At 37.4% G+C, this 21,476-nt stretch overlaps 1 protein-coding gene across 8 annotated transcripts in view; it reads right to left on the bottom strand.

The window, feature by feature from the left end:
- The window catches only part of znf106.L (zinc finger protein 106 L homeolog), a 43,586-nt gene that overhangs the window by 19,864 nt on the left and 2,246 nt on the right, over positions 1 to 21,476 (bottom strand). For 2 of the 8 annotated variants that reach the window (XM_018231126.2, XM_018231123.2), the window contains exons 2-14: positions 20,780 to 20,897; positions 15,057 to 15,141; positions 14,559 to 14,620; positions 11,672 to 11,866; positions 6,141 to 8,306; positions 4,717 to 5,260; positions 3,811 to 3,880; positions 3,492 to 3,646; positions 3,048 to 3,108; positions 2,522 to 2,803; positions 1,273 to 1,990; positions 1,131 to 1,180; positions 861 to 1,009 (exon numbers count right to left, since the gene is read on the bottom strand). In XM_018231126.2, coding sequence (XP_018086615.1) covers positions 861 to 1,009; positions 1,131 to 1,180; positions 1,273 to 1,990; positions 2,522 to 2,803; positions 3,048 to 3,108; positions 3,492 to 3,646; positions 3,811 to 3,880; positions 4,717 to 5,260; positions 6,141 to 8,306; positions 11,672 to 11,866; positions 14,559 to 14,620; positions 15,057 to 15,110 — 4,506 coding nt within the window. In that variant the 5' untranslated portion in view covers positions 15,111 to 15,141; positions 20,780 to 20,897. Of the gene's footprint in view, positions 1 to 860; positions 1,010 to 1,130; positions 1,181 to 1,272; positions 1,991 to 2,521; positions 2,804 to 3,047; positions 3,109 to 3,491; positions 3,647 to 3,810; positions 3,881 to 4,716; positions 5,261 to 6,140; positions 8,307 to 11,671; positions 11,981 to 14,558; positions 14,621 to 15,056; positions 15,142 to 20,779; positions 20,898 to 21,476 lie in introns of those variants that run through there. The other 6 variants (XM_041573309.1, XM_018231125.2, XM_018231128.2 and 3 more) reach the window with 4 other exon arrangements.

The raw sequence follows: 21,476 nt of genomic DNA, 5'->3' as shown, positions 1-21,476 counted from the left end.
TACCCAAGCACAATCGTTAATTATTAATACAGCACTCTCAAGCACTTTAATCTTATGTACTAATTTTCTTCAATTGATGTAGGAATTTAATTACTTTTAGAGCAATATATTATAATTCATCTATATAGCACTTTAATTTTTATGAACTAATTTTTCTAATTGATGTAGTAATCTAATTAATTTACTTTTTAGAGCAACGTTGCTACATAATTAATTGGGGAGGGTAGAAACCTGTTTTAAGGGACCTTCCCCTCTGTATAATTGGTTCTATTGTGGGTAAGATCACTAAGTGGTTTTAAAGCTTTGTAATTGTATGAATGATATTGCACAGCACTTTATTACTTTTTGTAACCCAATCAATTGTGTTAACTTATATATATGATATAGTGGGACGAACAATTTATTGCACTGCACTTTACTATTTATTTAAATTTTCCAGTGTTTGTTCAAACTTAGAGGACAATCCGGGGGATTTCACTTGAGTGTGTATATTTTAATTTGTAAGTTAATAGGCAATTGAAGAGTGCTACAAGATAGCCTATATTGGGACTGTTCTAGTTTCATTGATCAAGCGGGGTACTTTTCTTTCTTTTCTTATATTGTTTTACACTGACTGAGGTCAGGCCTCTGCTTGAATCATAAGGATAAAAACCTTACAATAAACAAAGGGATCTTTGGTGTGATTTTGGTCTTAGAAATAAAGTTACTAAAATGGGAATGCAAGAATAATGCTAATTAAAAAAGGCATATATTCTACTACATTCAAAGCCCCAACTTTTCATACCCATTGTATTACATTGCTTGCCAATATAAATGGAGTTTGACAATGCAAAGCAAAAGGATTCTGAGGTGTAACTCACCGTAAGGTTATAAGCTCGGACAGTTTTGTCAGCAGAGCAGGTGTAGAGCAATCCTCCAAATATTTGGATAGTATTTACAGAAGCTGTGTGCCCTTCAAACTTGCCTTCTGTAGGTTCTTCATCTTCCCCAGGTTCAGATGATACCTCTGCTGAAAAAAAGTGCTTTATTTACTTCATCTTCCAGAATGAGTGGGTGGTTATAACAAATTACTCTTTGTTTAAAACAAAGAAACAAGAATTCTCAGAAAAAAATAAGAATTAAATACAAACCTGAGGAATTTTTTGATCCTCTGAGGGATACTCTTCGATATTCAGTTGAGCTAAAACAATAAGCATAGAGTAAATGGCTAAAAAAAAAATTCATAACCCCACCTAAGTATATATAAAACTTACAGCACATTGTAACACAAACCTTGTCAAAGACTCCTCCCTGAAGTTGGTCCCAATTTCACTGGTTGAAGTCACTTCATTTGCATCTGAATGAATTTGCCTCGAGTTTACCACGTCCATATTAAAAGGACTGTCTGGCTTTTCTTCATCATCATAATAATCCTCAGAATCACAATCGATTGGCACTACCTCAAACTGGCGAAGTGGAATTTCGACGATTTCCACATTGGAATCACTTTCATTGTTGTCTTTGTTTTGCTCAATTTCTTGAGTTGTAGCATCAAGCTCTTGTTCTAGAGAAGTAGAAGTGCTGACAACAGTTTCCTTGGAACATCTTCTGCTCCTAACTTTGCGCACTGGCTTGCCAGTGTAGATGTCCTGCTCTGTGTCGCTATTCTCAGGAACATGTGCAGCGCGTAAGGTTTTCTTTTTTCTGAGCTTTTTCTTTTTCTTCGCAGATCTGGTCTCCATCACAGCAAGGGTTGATTCAACCGGCTGCTCTGTTGCTTGGCCTGTCGAGTTATTGTTTGTTTTTTGTGGACAGGTTGGCATAGAAAGTGCTTCAAGTGGAGATGTTTTCTCGGTTAAAGTAGTATAGTCTGAACTGTATCTTTCCTGTTTGCAATTAACTGGTAATAATTCTGATGCTGGAGGTGGGGTCTCTGAAATTCTTGGCTTTTGAAGGGATTTATTCTTAACCATGGGTAAAGTATTTGCTTGTTCAGAAAGACATACTGTAGCTGTAATCACAAGACACATTTGACCAATATGTTAGTGTTTCCTCAGCATAAAACCAATAGCACATAGCAAGGACTTCAGTTGGCATTTTCCAGTCAGCACAAAAGCACCATATGTTTATTTCTTTTTAGGTAAATGGCATACCCCATTCAAATTCAGCGAGAAGCAGTGATTTGGGGAGCTTTTGCACTAGTGTCTGAAATGTGTTATTGCAGCATAGAGTTGGTATTTGTCCTTTAACTTACTTGCCTTTGTATCCTTACTGCAGATCATTTTTGCACAATGCACAATTGATGCATTCTTTTGAGATGTAGAACAGCATATAAAGGATCAGTGCTGTCAAGATTATATAACATTTAATACATAACAGTTCCCGTTACCGATTCCCTTGGGATCTAAGTATATTTAGTGGTGTTTGAGATGGGGTGTTTAATAGAAATGAAGTAAACAGATAATTATTTAATAATATGCATTATAACAAAGGCTAACAAAGTTCAGTTTTGGTAGCTTTAATATATTATAAAAATGCTTACCAATGGACATAGGGGATGTCACAGGACAGTCTGCTGCTGTGCTTATGCTTTTTTCTTCTCCTTCGTGTGACATTGGCTCTTGTTTAATTATGACCGATGAATCAGGTGTAGCAAAATTAGGTGGTGTGACGGACTGAACTGGAGAAGGTACAAAGCTGCTTCTCGGTGCCACACAAGGTGCATCATATGGTGGCGTCTCCACAAGATGATTAAAAGCACTTCCAGGGGACACAACTGATGCCTGTGGCCTAGGGTTGCATTCATTTGCTGGCTCATACGACCCTATTGACATAGGAGAAACACAGTATAAAGAGTGTGTGTGTGTGTAGAAGCCAAATAGCCCACCCTACCCACCACTAGAGGTAATTTTCATTCTTCTTTATGTGTAAAATGATCAATGAGGAGTATTTAAAAAGGTATGGGTAACCTAGACCCCAGACAAGGTTACAATTTTACTACTGATTTACAAAGGTAAGTCACATTCATATGCACTAAAATTGTATATTTGTTCATTTGTACAAGTTACCTTGTAGTCCTTGGAGAATGTGAATTCGCTGTGTTCTCATCTTACTCATTTCTGATGTGATCTGTGAACAATAAAAAAATAAAGTCATACACCACAAATCAATGTCATAACTTTTTAAACTATGAAGAGTGCAGGTAAAAGTTCTCAATCTAGTGGGTTGATCAACAGATAATTAAATAACACGTCTCCAGGTTGTATTGTGTTGAAACAATGATGATTTAGAACAAGCTAATGAAACCCATGGGCAGACTATTGGATGAAAAAAAAAAAAAGAAAACTTTGGTAGGGCCACATCTTGAACTGGATTCTAAAATTAGAAGCAATAATCAACGCTTAGTTTGATAAATTGGCACACATTAAAATAAACTTTTTTTTTTTACTTCTAAAATGAGTGCTCTGTGTGTCCTAAGCTATAGATACCCAGAAAATAAACCGGATTTAAACCTGCTGTTTTAGCACTAGTAGACGTTGAACTTCCAAATAGGCAGCCTGAAGTGTAGCTCGTGATTGATGGAGGTCATTATCCACACTCAGCAGTGAGTTATTAAGCTGTTCTTCTCTTAGCGAGATGTTGAGAAGTTGATCCACCTGTGAGCGTTCTTTCAAAAAGAAGCATTGTTAGGAATGCTGCCCACCTTGAGGCCTACAGCACATAGCATTTTCAGATGCTACATCTTGCTAAATATTTCCCACATTGCAAACACGGCATTAACACCCACGCCCTGCAAAAGGAATGACACGCTGATAATTGCTTCAACCTTACCTTTTCTCCCTCTGATTTTTCTTCTTTTCGTTTTTCTTTCTAAACATGGTATCTCAGAATACGAAGCATCCTATAAACAAAGCAAACAAACAAGATTTAGAAAGATTCTGTGTGTGTGACTACCAATATGAGGCTGGAGCTATCAAAGGGGATCAAGACAGTATAATGTAGCAGCTGCCATTTACCATTGAGAAGGCAGTTTTAGGGTTCTGTTTTCGCCCTCCAGCTTGGCACAGGAAAGCAAATTATTTTAATAAGGAAAAATATTCTCCACCCCTACATTTTACAGTATTAAAATACATGTGTTGGCACTAAAAATTCTTAAAAATATGGCACAGTTGAAGAGGAAACCGGAGCACAAGCTGTGCTTTGAGAGACAGTGGCTATTCAGTACAAAACAGGTAAATTTTATGAATTGCCAGAACGAAAAAGTGAGTGAAAAGATGCTAGAAGTTACATTATGTGTTGTCTTCACTAAAGCATACATAACATCATCAAATAAGATTGAAAGTAACAAAAATTGTAAACTAATTAACATTCCCTGAAATCAAAAAAGATATCTGGTTTGAATTTGCAACCAAGAGCATATATTTCATATTATGGAAATCTGAAAATTGTGTATGTTTGTGAAGAATCTCATTCATTCAGGTCATTATACATCTATAGAAATAAGTCAAATCAGCTGGACTTGCTGTGTTTTTTTAGAAGACGTTTCACTAGTCATCCAACTGGCTTTCTCAAGTCAGAATAACTTGTACATAGGATCTTGCAATATATCCTCTGTATCCGATAAACAGATTATGCTGATTGGAGCAACATTCCAAAGGATATATAGTGATATATCATATTACATTACCCTAAAGGTTCTTATTCTGATTTACATATTGAACAATCACAGAAACATACCCCAGTTGCTCTTCTTTTCTTTCCAGTCCCTTGTCCATCATTCAGTTCTGTGCCAGAAGTACAGCTATCAGTACCAGCATCCATATTTGGGCTAACAGCCGAAGCATCACCAGCACGTTGATGCACATCCTCATTCGCACTCTGTAACGTGCATGGACAGTCTGCTGTTGCAATATTTTGACTCTGAAATGTTTCAGCTAATGGGAGGTCAGATTGAGCATTAAAATTAGTTGCAAATGATATAGGAACATCGTCATCTTCTTTTTTAGGTTGTAGCATAAATGTGGAACTTGCATTTGGTCCCATTTGTTCCAGTGTGCCTTGGATTGTGGCAATGCTTCGTTCTCTACACGATTCAGATTCACGGCCATTAAAAATATCATAGACCGAGACTTTGTCTATAGCTATACTGCTTTCAGAGAGGCTCCGCTTCCTTGCACAGATGCCCTCCCAGGGGAAGTTTTCAATACTCAGTTCTGTATCCTCATCAAAGTCAAGACCTTCTTGTTCACTTTGAACATGCGCCACCATTTCTATACCAAACCTTAAAAAGAATGTGACAAGATTATTCAGTATTTAAATAATATGAAATCAGAGAGTTCGATCTGACATATCATGAACTATAGCTAAAAGCGAAACAAGCATTTAACCTGAGAGAGATACAGCAAAGCAGAAAAAAATCAGCACTTGCACTGATAAATCAAATGCACCTGCTATTACACTGTAATTCTGGGGGTTGGAACACTAGATTAAGAGCAGAGAAGATGTTAACTTGAATAGCTTTAGAACTTGTGTTCCTAAATGAGCCCATAAAAAGTATTATGCTGTGACCCTCTTTAAGTGATAAAGATTTTTGGTTTACCAAGAACAGGCAACATTGCAACAGAGTGGTACGCAAGGTGATTTTGAGAGTCCCTATTAACTTGTAAAACTGGCAAAAGAAAATAAATGCTGGATTGTTTTTTTACTATATGGGGTGCAGGGTAATAATAAATAAAACATTTAGAGGTGGACTCTTGCTCACTTTTGTACCAAGGGAAATGTGATAAGATTTTATATAGGTCAGTACAGGTATGGGATCAGTTATCCAGAGAACTACGAATGTCCCACAGACTACATTTAAATTAAATGGTTCAAAACGAATTTCCAATTTCTCTGTAAAATTAAAAAAGTTCATTTTACTTGATCAAAACGAAGATGTAATAAATGATTATTGGAGGCTAATACAATCTTATTCTGTTTATTTTTTGTTTAAATGTTTTTTTTTAGCAGACTTAAGGAATAGAGATTCCAATTATGGAAAGGCCCCTTAATTGGGAAAAGCCGAGATCCTGAGTATTTTGTATAATAGGTCCCATACCTGAACAAAAAACAAAACTAAAGGATCTGCAATGAGAGATATTTTAAAGAGTATAAGTACAAACCTTGGCAGACCTTTGCCTAGTTCCTGCTTTTTCTTGGTTACATGTTGGATGACCTGTTCCCAATTTATACCCCTCCTTGATGCATTCAGAATTTGTCTTAGAGTTGGTTTTAGTCCCGAATCTTTGTCGGTCTCACTTTTTCGATGACCACTCACATTTCTGATCCGACGAGCATTATGAAGATTGGGCTCGGGAAGATGTGATCCCGTTTTGCTTCGGGAACTAATATGTCTAGTAAGATCCCTCTGGAATGAAGCAGGAAGTCCAAGCTTACTTAACTCAGGTAATACTGAACCTGATGAATTACTAGCACCTTTCTGTAGTTCAAGGTCAGAAACATTTTCAAAAGTTTCAACATCATTGCTGTCTTGACGTTGATGAGTAACATCATTGTCTTCGTTTTCTTCCTCAGTGGATGGCATGTACTGCGGCCTAAAGCTATCAATTTTCGGTTCTATGGAAAACGTATTGGGATCAGATTTGGTGCATATGTCCAAGAAGTTTGCTACATTTCCCAACATGCCTTCAGTTTTTTCACTATTAGCATCTTGAACCCGAACACTATCACAGGGATGTTCATTGTCTAATATTGTAGCTTTATTCGAGGAAGGCTGGTTTTGACCACCATTTCCCAGTTTATCTTCAGAAATGTATTTTGTTTTTGGGGGATAGTTTGGTACATTAGCTATTAAGTTTTGATCTATTAAATTATCCTTGGGAGGAGAAAAGTAATGACTCTGAACTGCCTGACTATTCTCCAGCATTTCTTTTGCTTTCTGCAAAACCTCACCAAGTGTTTCAACTGGCTCTTTCTGGCTGCTGCCTTGGGTCCGATGATTGTTCTTTAAGTTCTTAGAAGAGCTATGCAATTTGAAAGTGGGCCTGGTTTCTAAATTTAGTGCACTCAACCCACTCTGTCGCTCTTCAAAACTCAAAGGAAAAAGAAGTTTTGCCATTTTCAAAGTATTTTTTCCATCCTTCTTCAAGCTAGATTTAAAATCTGGAACAGACCGTAGTGAAGATTTTAGAGAAGGCATTCTAGTACACTTTAGATCAGCTTGGTCAGTCTTCTTGGTACAACATACATCAACATAAGTATCTGGCTTAGTTTGATCTTCCCCTGTTTGAGGGTTTGATACATTCTCTGCTTTGTCTGTATTTGCATCTGAATTGCTCACCTCTGAAAACTGGAATGGCAAATTAGTGTCTAAACTTTTTGGAAATGGCTGCAGAGCCTCTGCTCCCTTTTGTGATGGATATGGAGCCCATCTCAATGGTTTGTCTTTAGAAAGTACTGGCTTTGATTTAGTTTTATCAGATACTGTAAACCCAAAAAGATTGTTATCAGGGACTGTGTCACTGGTGAAATCATTGCCATCTTGTGAAGACACTTTATTTGTATTTTGTGGAGGCTGATTAGCTGGTTGACGGGCTGGTTGCGAAGTTGGTGCAGGGGTTGGTTGAGGAGCTCGTTTACGGGCAGGTTGAGGGGCTCGTTGACGGGCTGGTTTAGGGGCTGACTGGTGGTCCGATAGGTCCGATTGACGGGCTCCACTTTTCTTATCTTTTATTTTCCAGAGTGATCTTGATTTATTGAATGTGCTGGATGTGCAATGATTATTCCATCCCGAATCATTATCTTGAGTGGAATCACAGTTTTCTAAAGGCCTATTCCTTCCACGTGGAAATGTTTCTGCAACATCCCCAAAGTTCCAGTTGTTGCTACTATAGTGAATATTTGGCCAGTTTCCACCACAATTTCTAGGATGCTGGTTAGGAAAGTTTCCATTGCCTTCTGGATACCAGTGAAAATTTCCTCCTGTCCCTCGATGTTGCCAGTTTGCTGTGCCCCCTGCATTGGAGTGCCAAGAGCCCCCATTCTGATTATGGTTCAAACGGTGGTTCGATGGACCATTTGTATTCCAACTTGCTTGTCCTCTAGGACCACCAATATGCATGTTAGGATTAACGGTCAAAGCAGGATGCAAATAATTGCCTTGCCTATTATTGGCATAACATTCATTTTGCCACTGCCAGCTTCTCTTTGTTGGATCACAGCGATGCCATGCTTGTGCACCCAGGTCATTAAATGAGACATGGTTTTCTAGTCTTTGCTGTTTGCCATCAGGTTTATGTCCTTTAGATAAGCTCGAAATTTCTTCTAGTCTATGAAAAAAAGGAATACATATCAGAATATATATGTATGTGACTTAAGGCCACATGATTAAGTAAAGTGCAAGCATCCAGATCCCCCCCTCTTGCTTACACTAATTTGCATTTGCAAAAGAGGGTTCAGATTCAGTTTGGGATTCTGCAAAATCTTCATGATAGATGAAAAAAGTGAATTTGATGCATCCCTTAGTAAAAACAGATATCTGTCTGTATCAGTACAATTAAAAAAAAAAAAAAATACCACACATTCCTAAATAAACGATTATTTTAAGGTAAATTCATTGTTTATTCCATCAGGTATTAAAAGTCTAACCACCTTCATAGGTAGACCTTGAGTTAGTGAGGTCACTTATAGCCCTAACATTGTATCTTATCAGGTTTCATCTATGTATGTCACACAGATAAACACCGTGAGCAACACCACTTTTATGTCAGGGGGAAGTATCGCTTTCATCCGGCAGCTATCTGAGGCCCTATTTCAAACCCAGTGATAAGTATTCCCCTACTATACTGGACAGCTGTTCTCCGGGCACATCAGTTACTATGCCTTAAGTGAATTAAGAGTCACACATACTCCATGAAAAAAGTTTTATAAAAAAAAAAGTGGCTGTTTTATGTAGTCCCCTTTGAATAAACATCTGCTTCCTTATTCTACTGCACTCAAAACCATTGCGTCGGCTCAGATGCAGACAGATTTTGCAACTAAATGTGCCTGCACCCGGGCTGATGCAGTGGTTCCAGGTGCAAGCGAAAAAGAAAGTAAATGCCAGCACAGGGGATAATTCTCTGCCTGTTTTTTAAACTGCAGGCTGAGATCAGCCCTTGTGTGGCATTAGTCTGTGTGCACTCAGCCTTACAATATTTTCTTAAAAGACACTTTCAGATTTATGGTTTTGATCTGAATTTGACTCTAGCACATCTGTAGACTATAACCTGTAAAAATAGACTTGGGATATCTGCTGCCCATACACATGCTATTATTGTCAGCTAGTGCACGAGGAAGTGAAAAGGGGCTGTAGCTTCTCATCACTTCCAGCTGTTCTTATTGTTTGAGTTTTTGCCGGAAAAATAGTCAAACAGATAAACTGTGTGTCGCACCTCGTATGCTCTCTGTCCACTAAGCCATTTGGAGACCGTATACTATGAGCCTTTGTATGGCTGCCTAAGGTCACCTGATACAGTCAGATGAAAGAAGTTGCAAATTTGGTTGATGGTCCAAAAATTATTCTCTGACTTTCAGAATACCAAAAAGTTGGTTGGACTAGATGAACTTTAGAAAGTTTTCTATAATACAATTTAGCAGAAGTATTATAACAAGGTAACAATGTGCAGTGATTCTTAGCAGTCATATAAATGTGTCAACTTGACCTTCATATGTAAAGGTTTATTCCTCAAACACAAAGATGTAAAAGTGAACAAATATAGTTAAGGAACCAATCCATTTTCAATTTAATTCAGTGCATTTGTATTATATTACCACACGTTTTAAGTTAAGATGCCAAAAAGGTACCTTAAAACACAGTATGTTATATAGCACAATGCATACACAGTGATCGCCTGTAACCATCTGGCGAAATAAGACACCATTCTTAAATCCAACAGATTAACCAGGAAATAGCAAGGAGGTTTCAGGACAAGGAAATGTAAGCATTTATGGAAAGCCTTATCAAAGGTCAGGCTTCAAGTGGTCTAATTTACTGTTAACACTTGGAAGGACTATATCCTGAAATTCATGCCTAGCTGTCTGACAATTACATTTCTGGGCTAAAGTATATACAAACAGCACTTTTGCTTAGCTACTAGGTTCCAGCTGTTCCCAGTTTCCAATTTCCTTGCACCATTATGACAGTGCTTAATTTAAAACACACACTATATCAGGTATTCCAAATAAGAGATGCTACTGCCATTGATCAGCTTCAGGAAACAATGACAGCCAAAGGGACTGTGTCATGATTTTTATGGTGTAGTTTTTATTCCTAAATTACACTGTTTATACAAAAAAGAATTCACTCTGCCATATAAAATTTCATTCCCTAGATTTTTTTTAGTTGTAATGTAGGCACTATTGAACTGCTTTCTGACAGGCTATTGTTTCTCCAACTCAATGTAACTGAATGGGGTCACAGTGGGACATGGGTTTTTACGATTTAGTGCTGTTCTTATATGTACCAGGGAGCTGTTATCTGGTTACTTTCCCATTGTTCTGCTGATGGGCTGCTAGAAGGGTGATAGGACTTCAATTTGCAGTGCAGCAATAAAGAGTGACTGAAGTGCACCATGGTCTTATTACTCAGTCACGTTGTTTACTGGGGGACTTGATTTTTAATGCACTACAAACTTAAAATGCTAATAGATGTGCAGGAAGGTAATTATTCACAGGTGTATGTTTATTGGCTGGTGCTTAAAAGCTCCCTGCTTTCCCACTAAAGCACCTGAGCTAAGGGTAAGTGCACAATGGTCTTATTACTCCGTCACACTGGTTGCTGGGGGGACTTGATTTTAAACGCACTACAAACTTATAATGCTCACAAGCAGTGTAGTACTCGCGTAGAATGAGGGGCCTTACATATTTTGGCCAAAGTGTGGTACTAACTTCATTTTTTGTAATAATTATTTTTAAAGGCAAACTGTGGGCTGGTAAAATAAATTTTCTCTCGTTGTGTACAAATATTAGCGGTTTATCGTTTATGGCAGCTGTTCAACTCCAGAGTGTGGGTTAGACCGAGCGCTGGGACAATGGTGTCTTCAGCAACTGGTCAACACCACAGTGTGAGTTAGACCGAGCATTGACTATTTCTTTCTGCACTGTTCTTATATGTACCAGGGAGCTGTTATCTGGTTACCTCATTGTTCCTCTGATGGGCTGCTGGGGGGGGGGAAGGGTGATATCACTCGAGGAAACTTCGGGCATCTTCAGAAAATGAGAAAAGAAGATGGGGAGCTACTTGGGCATCTTTGGAGACACAGATCTTTACTGCTAAAGGGCTGTTGTTGCCCTGGACTGGTACAGAAGCACAAAACATCATGTACAACATTTTTACCTACTTCTTTAGTTTATCTTTTCTTGTCCTTTAAGAGTGAGTGAAGTTAATCAGAGCACAAGTCACATGACTGGGGGCAGCTGGGGAACTGACAATATATCGATCCCAGTGTGAGATTTCAAAATTAAATATGTGAAATGTGGTCCCTTCACAGAACAAAGTACATGCAGAGGTTATAGGACACTACCACTTAAGCAGTCATCCTGTTTGGTTGTAAAGAGAATGTGCTGAGCATGGATGAGCCAACATTTCTAACCAGAAGAATCAAAATACAGTCATCACTGTAAGGTTTAAGAGACTAACTTTTACATCACTTACCTGCTTTGCTCGTTCCTTTGTTTTATCAACTGGATAAGTTCCTTGTCAAAGTATTCTTGCTCAGCCTCCTCCTTTTCTTCCTCCTGTTCTTGGGCATCAACATTATCCTTGTGCAGCTGGCTAGATATGTGCTTGGCATATGTTGAAAGCCCCACCACTGTTACCTGGCAGACACCACACTCATGGCTGCAGTCTCTGGGGAAAGAGGCAGAAGGAGGGGACTCAATTCTTCCAAGTGGCATTGCTAGCAAGGGCAGGCTATGCTGTGAATCCTCTGAGGGAAGGTTTCCTTAGAAAATATCTGTAGTACTGAAAAACTCAAGGCACAGAGAGAGCTTAGTCAGTAGATACTCACTTATAACCTATGTGAAACGGTGAACTCTATCAGTTCATGTAAGAAAAAATAAAATCTTTAAAAGCAGGATAGATTTTATTCCAACAATCAAGAGGCAAAAAGCTTGTTTAAAACAACCACAAAAAATAAAAAATAAATCTTCTTCAATTGTTGTACTAAAAATCTGTCCCTCAGAGGATATACAGCATAGTGGAGGGGAGGCTGGGGGCTTACAGAGCTAGCTCTGAAGCCCATGCATGGTGCCAGCTGCTGTGAGCAGCCTTGGTGACAGTTTCTACTTTTATTCCCTGCGTCCAAACACTCCCCTACAAGCACAGAAAAAGGCATATGGGGGATGGGACCGCAGCCAATTGTAGGAGAGTAACATGACTCTGGACAGCTGAGACACGGGGTCGAGAATGTCAAAACTGCAGCTTCGCCCGGGTATGATGAGAGGAGGGTGCCTACAGCCCTACAAGATATGCATTATGCTACACAAGATCTATTCAGTGGGTGGACATTAGCAGCTGCGCAGAATCACAAATGGCTGCATCTGTCCACAAAATCACAAGTGCTGAAGGTTTAGGAATATTACACTTGTTGTAAATACATTGCGTTGAATATCTTATGATGACAGAGAGTTTGGGGATTATTATTAATCTTTCATATGGAGCAAGTCTACTCCACAGAGCTTTCACAGAGATCACACACAATTCACATGGTGCAAAACCCCAACATTAAAGGGGTGTTAAGTTAACTTTTGGTATGTTATAGAATGGCCAATTCTAAGCAAAATTTCAACTTGGTCTTCATTATATATTTTTTAACCGTTTTTTTTTTATTATTAGCCTTTTTCTGACTCTTTCCAGCTTTCAAATGGGGACCCCATCTAAAAAACAAATGCTCTGTAAGGCTATAAATGTATTGTTATTGCTCGTCTTTCTATTTAGGCCTCTCCTTTTCAATGTGTGGTTGCTAGGGTAATTTGAACACTAGAAACCAGACTGCTGAAATTACAAACTGGAGAAATGCTGCTAAATAACTCAAAGACCACAAATAATAAAAAATTAAAACCAATTGCAAATCATCTTAGAATATCACACTCTACATCATATTAAAAGTTAACTCAAAGTTGAACAGCCCCTTAAAAAACATAAAAAGCTAAACATGATCTCAGATCTTTTCAAAATGACACAAATTAAAGGGGTTGTTCTAACTTCAATAAGGTTTAGTAGACAATGATATTCTGAGACCATTTGGAATTAGTTTTAATTTTTTTTATTATTTGTGGCTTTGAAGTTATTTAGCAGCTCCGCAGTTTGCAATTTCAGCAATGTGGTTGCTAAGGTCCAAATTTCCCTAGCAGCCATGCATTGATTTGGATAAGAGATTGGAATATGAATAGGAGAGGGTCTGAATAGAAATATAAATAATAAAAGAAGCAATAACAATACATTTGTAGCCTTACAGAGCATTTGTTTTTTAGATGGGGACGGTGAAAGCTGGAAAGAGTCAGAAGAAGAAGGCAAATAATTTAAGAACTATAAAAAAGAAAAAATCAAGTGCAACTTAAAAGGTGCTTAAAATTAACCATTCTGTAACAGACTAAAGGTTAACAAAGGTGAACCACCCTATTAGGACAACCATAACTCATTTTATTTTATTTTTATTTCCCCAAGGTGTCAGTGGTAGTCATAGTAGTTTGGCACTCACTTGTATTTATTACACATCCAAGTATCTTTATAGAGTCTGAGACACTTGATTTCTCATTAGCTTCTCTGCACTAATGCTGAAGGGTTGGTTTCCCACACATGACCAAGGGCCATTCTAAGATGCATAAGGCTTGCAGCTTATGGGTTTATAAACCATATATTTCATACCTTAATTTCTTTGTGAGGCACAGAAACACTGCCTGTCTGTATCTATGAGCATGAGATGGCACAGTAATATTAATGAGGCAACAAAAGTCTTGTGGAAAACCCTAAATGGCCTTCCCAGAGAATCTATGCACCACTCACCAAAGCAAAAGGGATTCCAAGTCCTTGAACCATTACTTTAACATGAAACAAGGTGAGGAAGTGGTTAAATGACTGCCTAACGGAGTGGTGGGGAAACAGTCTTCAGTGGCAGATAAACATGGTATGTTTTCCTTTATAACCAGGTTAAAATCAAATGCATAAGCCGAAGTCTTGCTGATAATATCTTTTTGAAATACTGTGAGGTCACGCATCTCTCATAATGTTGTAATATAATCCAGTGGTCCAGAAAAAAAATGGAGAATGTAAAGCAATTTAAGTCACAGACTTAAAAGGAAGTTTTTCTTGTTTGTGTTTTTACTATATGAAGTATCTAGAGAAACATGATCAGTTGTTCAGGATAAAGCAACTGTTGTATAACTGGCACCAGTTGCTCTGTACATGCTAAAATATATAGATATCCCACCACTCTGTACAAGTCTGCACAAAGCCCTGAAACCCACCTACATGAAATGGGAGTGTTCCAATAAATAAGTCACCCAAAGCAGCATGTATGCGCATACTATATTTAGCTTACCTGCCCCTTATGTTCTCCAACTCCCGGTGATGCAACATGCTCCGCATGTGCTCGTCCATTTCCTAAAAGTAAAGAACAAGAAAGTGGCTTCTCTTATATTCAAATATACTGACTTACAGTTAGATTGTGCCTTTTGCCAAGATAAAGTGGAACTAATGCAGACCATATCTTTTAAAACACTTTGGATCCATGGAAAGCCTGTAACTTAGTGTGTCCTTTGCATAAGTATATTTAGCTGGCTGGGTTTCCTTCTCAATAATGCTAATTATATTATATTATTATATATTAGCCATATGGATGGCACAGATTTATAGGAATGAATGGGAACAGATACATTACCATAGCATTTACTGTAGGGTAAGTGCTTTGTACATACCCTAGCAAATATATAACTGAAGTGTAAAAGAGGGGAGGCACACAAGGCTAAGTTGACTTTCTTGAATACAGAATAACCAGCCATACACCATGTACTTTCACCTTTTCCCCCATATGCATTACCTTTTTGGAACTGGAAACAATGTGGCACAAGATGCATTCTCGTTCCCGCACCATTGTGTCTACTCAGGAGAAACTCAAGCCATAACTGTGAACAGAAAAAATACATAGCTTTATCCCCAGCTACTAGGGAGGGATGCTGGAGGTTATAGGACCCCAGATCACCTACACCAGTCATTTATGAAAAAGTCTTCTCTAACTGTTAAAGAAAGTTTTTAGTTTTGTTTTTTTTAAATTTTATGCATTTTCAGTTTACAGAAAGTCAAAAATAGAGGAAATGGCTTCAATATTTCTTTATAATATATATATATGTATATACAGGTATGGCAAAGTAAATATATTAGGGAACAGATATGCCAATGCAGAAACTATGCTGCTACATTGTTTATTTAACATGACATGTTCGAGCTGTGGGCGCCTTTTCAAGTGTTACAAAAATGAGCCCACAGCTCGAAACATGTGTTGCATAGTTTCTGCATTGTCGTATCTGTTCCTAAATATATTTACTTTGGCACTGCAACTTTACTTTATTGAGGACATAAAGTTTGGGAACCGATATCGGAATAATCAAGATAATCACAACCTGGTCCAGCAACTTTTGTATATTCAGGTATGGGACCTGTTATCAAGAATGCTCGGGACTTCAGGTTTTCTGGATAATGGATCTTTCCGTGATTTGGATCTTCATACCTTAAAGGAAAACTATACCTCTCAAACAATGTAGGCCTCTATAAAAATGATATTGCATAAACCAGCTCATGTGTAAAACCCTGCTTTGTGTAAATAAACCATTTTCATAATAACATACTTTTTTAGTAGTGTGTGCCATTGGGTAAGCATAAATAGAAAATTGCCATTTTAAAAAATAAGGGTCACATGAGCCAATTAACAGACCGAGTTCTGTCTTTTGTTTCCACGCTTCTTCCTGTTAGAGTTGTAATATTTCTGGTCAGGTGATCTCTGAGGCAGCACACAGACCATCACAAAATGGTGGTTCAAGGTAAAAGATGTTAAGGGGCAATATTTACTTAAATATATATACCAGTTTGGTAAGATTCTTTAATATGCCACTTAATATGATAAACTGTTGCTTAAATATTCATTTTGGGGTATAGTTTTCCTTTAAGTCTACTAGAAAATCATGGAAACATTAAATAAACCCAATAGGCTGGTTTTGCTTCAAATAAGGATTAATTATATCTTTGTTTGGATCAAGTACAAGCTACTGTTTTATTACAGAAAATAAGGAAATCGTTTTTATAACTTTGGATTATTTGGACAAAATGGTGTCTATGGGAGATGGCCTTTCTTTAGTTCAGAACTTTCTGAAAAATGGGTTTACGGATAACAGATCCCATACCTGTGTATCATAGATTTTGATCACGATACGCACACTTTGAATGCACATTCAAATGATAATATCTCTGCCAACTGCAAGTACTTATGAGGATACTGTACACAAACAAGTCCCTGTTTCTAAGGGCAGCTGGCATATGCAGGAGCTAGCTCTTATTTATATATAGATTTTTTAAAGCAGGAAGGTCAAATTTAGTACAAGTTGTATATTAAGTTCGAAAAAGCCCTTCCTATTAGGAGCAACTATTATATTAAATATGTACTCAGACATTCACCTATATGTACTGTAACATTTATGAAGCATTTAGAATGCCTTTGACACTAGTGTGTGAAGCTATATTTCTATGGTCAATCAGACCAATGATATACAATATTCAGGAAGAGCGGGACACTTAAACGGCTCCGTAAACACAGAGCTGCTTGGAAACAAGCACTAAAAATACACCAGCCAACACGCTTGATATCAAAAGGACCATTAAGGACAAGAGCTTCAGCCAGTTAAGTTACACTTACTGAAATACTTGAACCAATATTTTTCTATATGTGGAGTCAACGAATATGCAAATAATGGTACACAGTTTCCCTTGTCATGGGGCCAAGCAAGATTAAAATAAACTCTTGCAGAAACGGTTAGTGATAAGTAATCTTAAAAGCAAAATAAAATACGAGAGATACATGTTGTGCCAATAGCTGTGCATAATCAAATATAGTTGAAACAGCTGTCTGGAATATATAAAAATGTGTTTTCAAGGTCTGCTTTATGCCACAACTTTAAAGCAGGGAGTACAGTTACGTGATTTTAAGTCACATGGCCATATTTGAGAGGTCACAGATAGAGAAGAAAGCATATGTCAGTCCAGCTATTTCACAGACAGATCACTGCCTGACACATTCCTACTATATAAAGCAGCAGCTGAAGGGAACAACGTTGGGGGCTAGACTTAACATTCATGTCGCTTTTCAAACCCGTACACATTTACATGGACACAAAATTCTCTGGTGCAAAAGCTTAATAATGAACTGGCAGGATAGAACTGTATCATAATCAGGAATATAATGAACCCTCTAAGATATTTATGAGAGCCTGGGGCATTGGCACAGCTTGCTAGCAATACCATAGAGCAGGGGTGCCCAAAAGATAGATTGGGATCTACCAGAAGACCTTAAGCTGGTAATCAGTAGAGCTCAAGGCACTGTCAACTTGCCTATATTATCCTACAGACTTTTCATTCAGATATTAAACTAAGGTTACATAATAAATAGTTGTTTATTAAATATAAATTTTCTCATAAATCAATATTTAAGTGATATTTTCCATGGAACAGAATGCTAACTGCTTTTATGAATGTACATCATAATGGGACAACATCACTAAAAGTAGACCTCGCATTAGAAAAGTATGGGCACTCCTGCCATAAAGCTTATATCCTTGTGTAGGAGTTTTATGAAGACACAGCACACTGTTTTACTTATATGCAATGGGAAGTGTCTAACCATCAGACGCCTATAGGACATCAAACTGAATTTGTATATGTAGATAATATTGAATCTACACCCCTGCACTAAAATGTTAGTTCAGCTCTAGTGTGCTTTTGCCAAACACTAACCATGGGGCTGACATAATGGGTTTATACAGGTATGGGACCTGTTATCCAGAATGCTAGGGACTTGGGGCTTTCTGGATAATGGGTCTTTCCATAATTTGGATAGTCAAACCCTTCTAGTCTACTAGAAAATCATGTAAACATTAAATAAACCCAACAGACTGGTTTTGCTTCCAATAAGTATTAATTATATGTTGGTTTGGGTCCAGTACAAGCTACGGTTTTATTATAACTGAGAGAAAGAGATACATTTTAAAGATTTGGATTATATGGATAAAATGGAGTCTATGAAGACGTCATTTCTGTAGTTCAGAGCTTTCTTGATAACGGGTTTCCGAATAATGGGTCCAATATCAATATAACATTACATTCAGAAAAACGGCCACATGCAACTCAATTCAACATGAGAATTATTTTTCTACATAAAAAGATATGTTGTGAGGAGTGCGGCTATTTTTTTTTTTTGACCACACGTTCATTTTACAAAATTTGGCAGGTTATGACAGTTTGAACAAAGCAGGCACTTGAAGTGGGAAGGTGGGTAGCATCCGGAAGGACATCAAAAACGGTGGAGCCAGGTAGTTGGATAAAATCGATTACCTTTAATTGAATCCTTAAAACAAACAGTACAAGCGGGCAGGGAGAGTGTAGCTTGACGCGTTTCGTGACCAATACGTCACTTAATCAGAAGCAGACCCTACAGTCCGCGTCCCCCTGCAACCGCAGGGTCTGCTTCCTCTATAGCAACAGAACATTAAAAGCATTTTTATGATATGAGGTGGCACACCTTCTAAATTGTTTGTGCCAGTCTGCTAGTTTTCCCACAAACCAGTATGCACAAGAAAAATTTCATATGACAGCACGCAAGTGAATAAAATGCCTTTACACTGAAACTTAAATTTTATATCCCCCAATTTTAAGTATTCCCTCATTTTACACTGTTTATTTGTGGTCCCGCCAATATAGAAAATATAAAAGCATTTCCCTGATTTTACATAGTTTTTTCTGTCCCCATGGAAAACCTAAAATTGGAGTTTTAATATATTTAACAGTTTAGGGCACACAAAGGTGTTATTCACCTTTGAATTAACTTCTAGTATGCTGTAAAGAGCGATATTCTGAGACAATTAGCATTTGGTTTTCTTTTGTAGTTATGTCTGTTTTTTGAGTTAAAGTATTTAGTTTTTTATTGAGCAGCTTTCCAATTTGCAATTTCAGCAATCTGGTTCCTAATTATCCTAGCAACCGTGCATGCGATGGCTTGAATAGAAAGAGAAGTAATATAAAATAGCAAAAACAATAAATTTGTAGACTTATAGAGCATTTAATTTTCAGATGGGGTCAGTGACCCTCATCTGAAAGCTGGAAAGTGTCAGAAGAAAAAGGCAACTAGTACAAAAACAATAAAAAATGAAGGTCAATTGAAAACTTGGTTAGTATCGGCCTTTCTATAACATACTAAAAGTTGTTTCCAGCCTACATGGCTGGAAACATTGCTACTGTGTGTCCTAAGTTGTTAAATATAGGGAATGGTGTCATATGGATTTGAGCTTTACAAGTATACCACGTAAATCACACCAATTCTGTTCCATTTTTTAGGTACAACATATGTCTTATAATTGGCTTTCTAACTTTAGATTTCAGGTAATGTACTAGCTTTGCACTCATATTGCATTCTCAAATGTTACAATACAGCTTAAAAAACCATTAAAAAAAGGACACATTCATATGGTTATTGGAAGCCCTTTGCACATTGAAACACAATTACCATTTGACTAAATATGAAAATGAGATGCACTTGTTTGCTAAGTACAGAGTACTCTATATCCTAAATACTCTGATAACACACACCTAGAACTTTACACTTGTCACTAAATTGCAAGCATTGCATAATGGGCTTTGAGGAAAAATAAACACCATTATAAGCAACCTCTTTATGATCGGAACATTAAGCAAACTACAGATCCCTGCAAGAATAGATCCAAAAATATGCAAAATGGAAAGAAACGTGTCCACACAAACAGACCATATACAAGTAGTATTAAAACCCACGTAAATGTCACTCATCCCTGCCTGCTTTGCATTTATATGTTTTGTTATGAAACTGATGACTGCTATATACAAGAGATCTTTGCAAAAGAAGATTGGCTAATGAGCAAAACCCGCTTAAAATCTATAAATGGCAAATCCTAACTGTACCCCAGAAGTATGCATCCAGGACACTGCATTAAAGGGGAACTATCGCAAAAATAAAAATTTAATATAAGCTTCATCATACTAAAATAAGAAACTTTCTAAATAAATTAAACATTTTGTACTGTTTCTGAAATAATCAAGTTGATCTTCAAATTATGGAAAGACCTGTTATCCCTAAAATCCCAGGTCCCAAGCTTTCAGGATAATTGTGGCCACTTGCTTTGGTTTAAGGTGACTTGGCTCATAAAGCTCCCAAAGAAAATACGTTGAGGACAAATTCGCTGAGGAATATAGATTTATTCTTTGTTTGACAAAGTGCAATCATAAGAACACAAATACAGAAACATACACAACTATATGTCATGCAGACACATATGCTGGCAACATACATATACCAAGAAAAACTACAGGCAAGGGTGCATGCACACATGGATCTACCTATTGGTCCACTTGGATGAGAGAGAGATATATATATATATATATATATATACACACACACACACACTCACACCTGCAGCACAGATTTATAAACATAGGATTAGGGAAAATGTACTAAAACTATGTTATTACCAGACATTTTTTGCTGACAGGGATTCATTTCTCACTTGTAAATGCACTGTGCACTCCACTTTTGGCTGCATCACTGCAACATTCTGGAAATAATCAGAAGACTCCAAACTTTTTGCCTCTGCAAAGAAAAGGGCAGAGATAAACAGATCCAATTACTATGCTCACAAATCAATGATAATTATAATCTTCCTTTCCTATTTACCTATTTAGTTCCTTTTATGATACTCTGTGAAACACAGTCAAATGACAAGAGGTTTTAACCCAGTGTTCTGATAATGCATTCTAATCAGTGGCGTAACTAGATGTTGCTGGGCCCCACAGCAAATTAATTTTAGGGCCCCCAACATATCCAGTGTTTATCCTGTTTTACCAATATATGTTCAAATTGCTCATCAATGAGAACCTCATGGGGCCCCCTGTACCTCCTGGGCCCCCCTGCAGCTGCAGGGTCTGCTTCCTCTGTAGTTACGCCCCTGATTCTAATCTGATTAATTTAATCTTGAATATCAATGAAATCTTTGTTTCCAAGGAGAAATTATGTGCATATACAACTGAGAGTGTTTGTAGTGTGTAGTTTGTATTTAAATTGTGAAGTAAAAAGTTGCTGTGTACATTTAAATAACAAGCCTACTTTTCCCTTTGTATGCATAGTTAAAAAAAGCCCTGTGTGTTGTGTAAATACAACAATCTAAGGACA

Source organism: Xenopus laevis, chromosome 8L (genome assembly GCF_017654675.1).
Source record: "Xenopus laevis strain J_2021 chromosome 8L, Xenopus_laevis_v10.1, whole genome shotgun sequence".
Classification (NCBI taxonomy): Eukaryota; Metazoa; Chordata; class Amphibia; order Anura; family Pipidae; genus Xenopus; species Xenopus laevis.
This window is presented reverse-complemented; position numbering and strand designations above follow the sequence as displayed.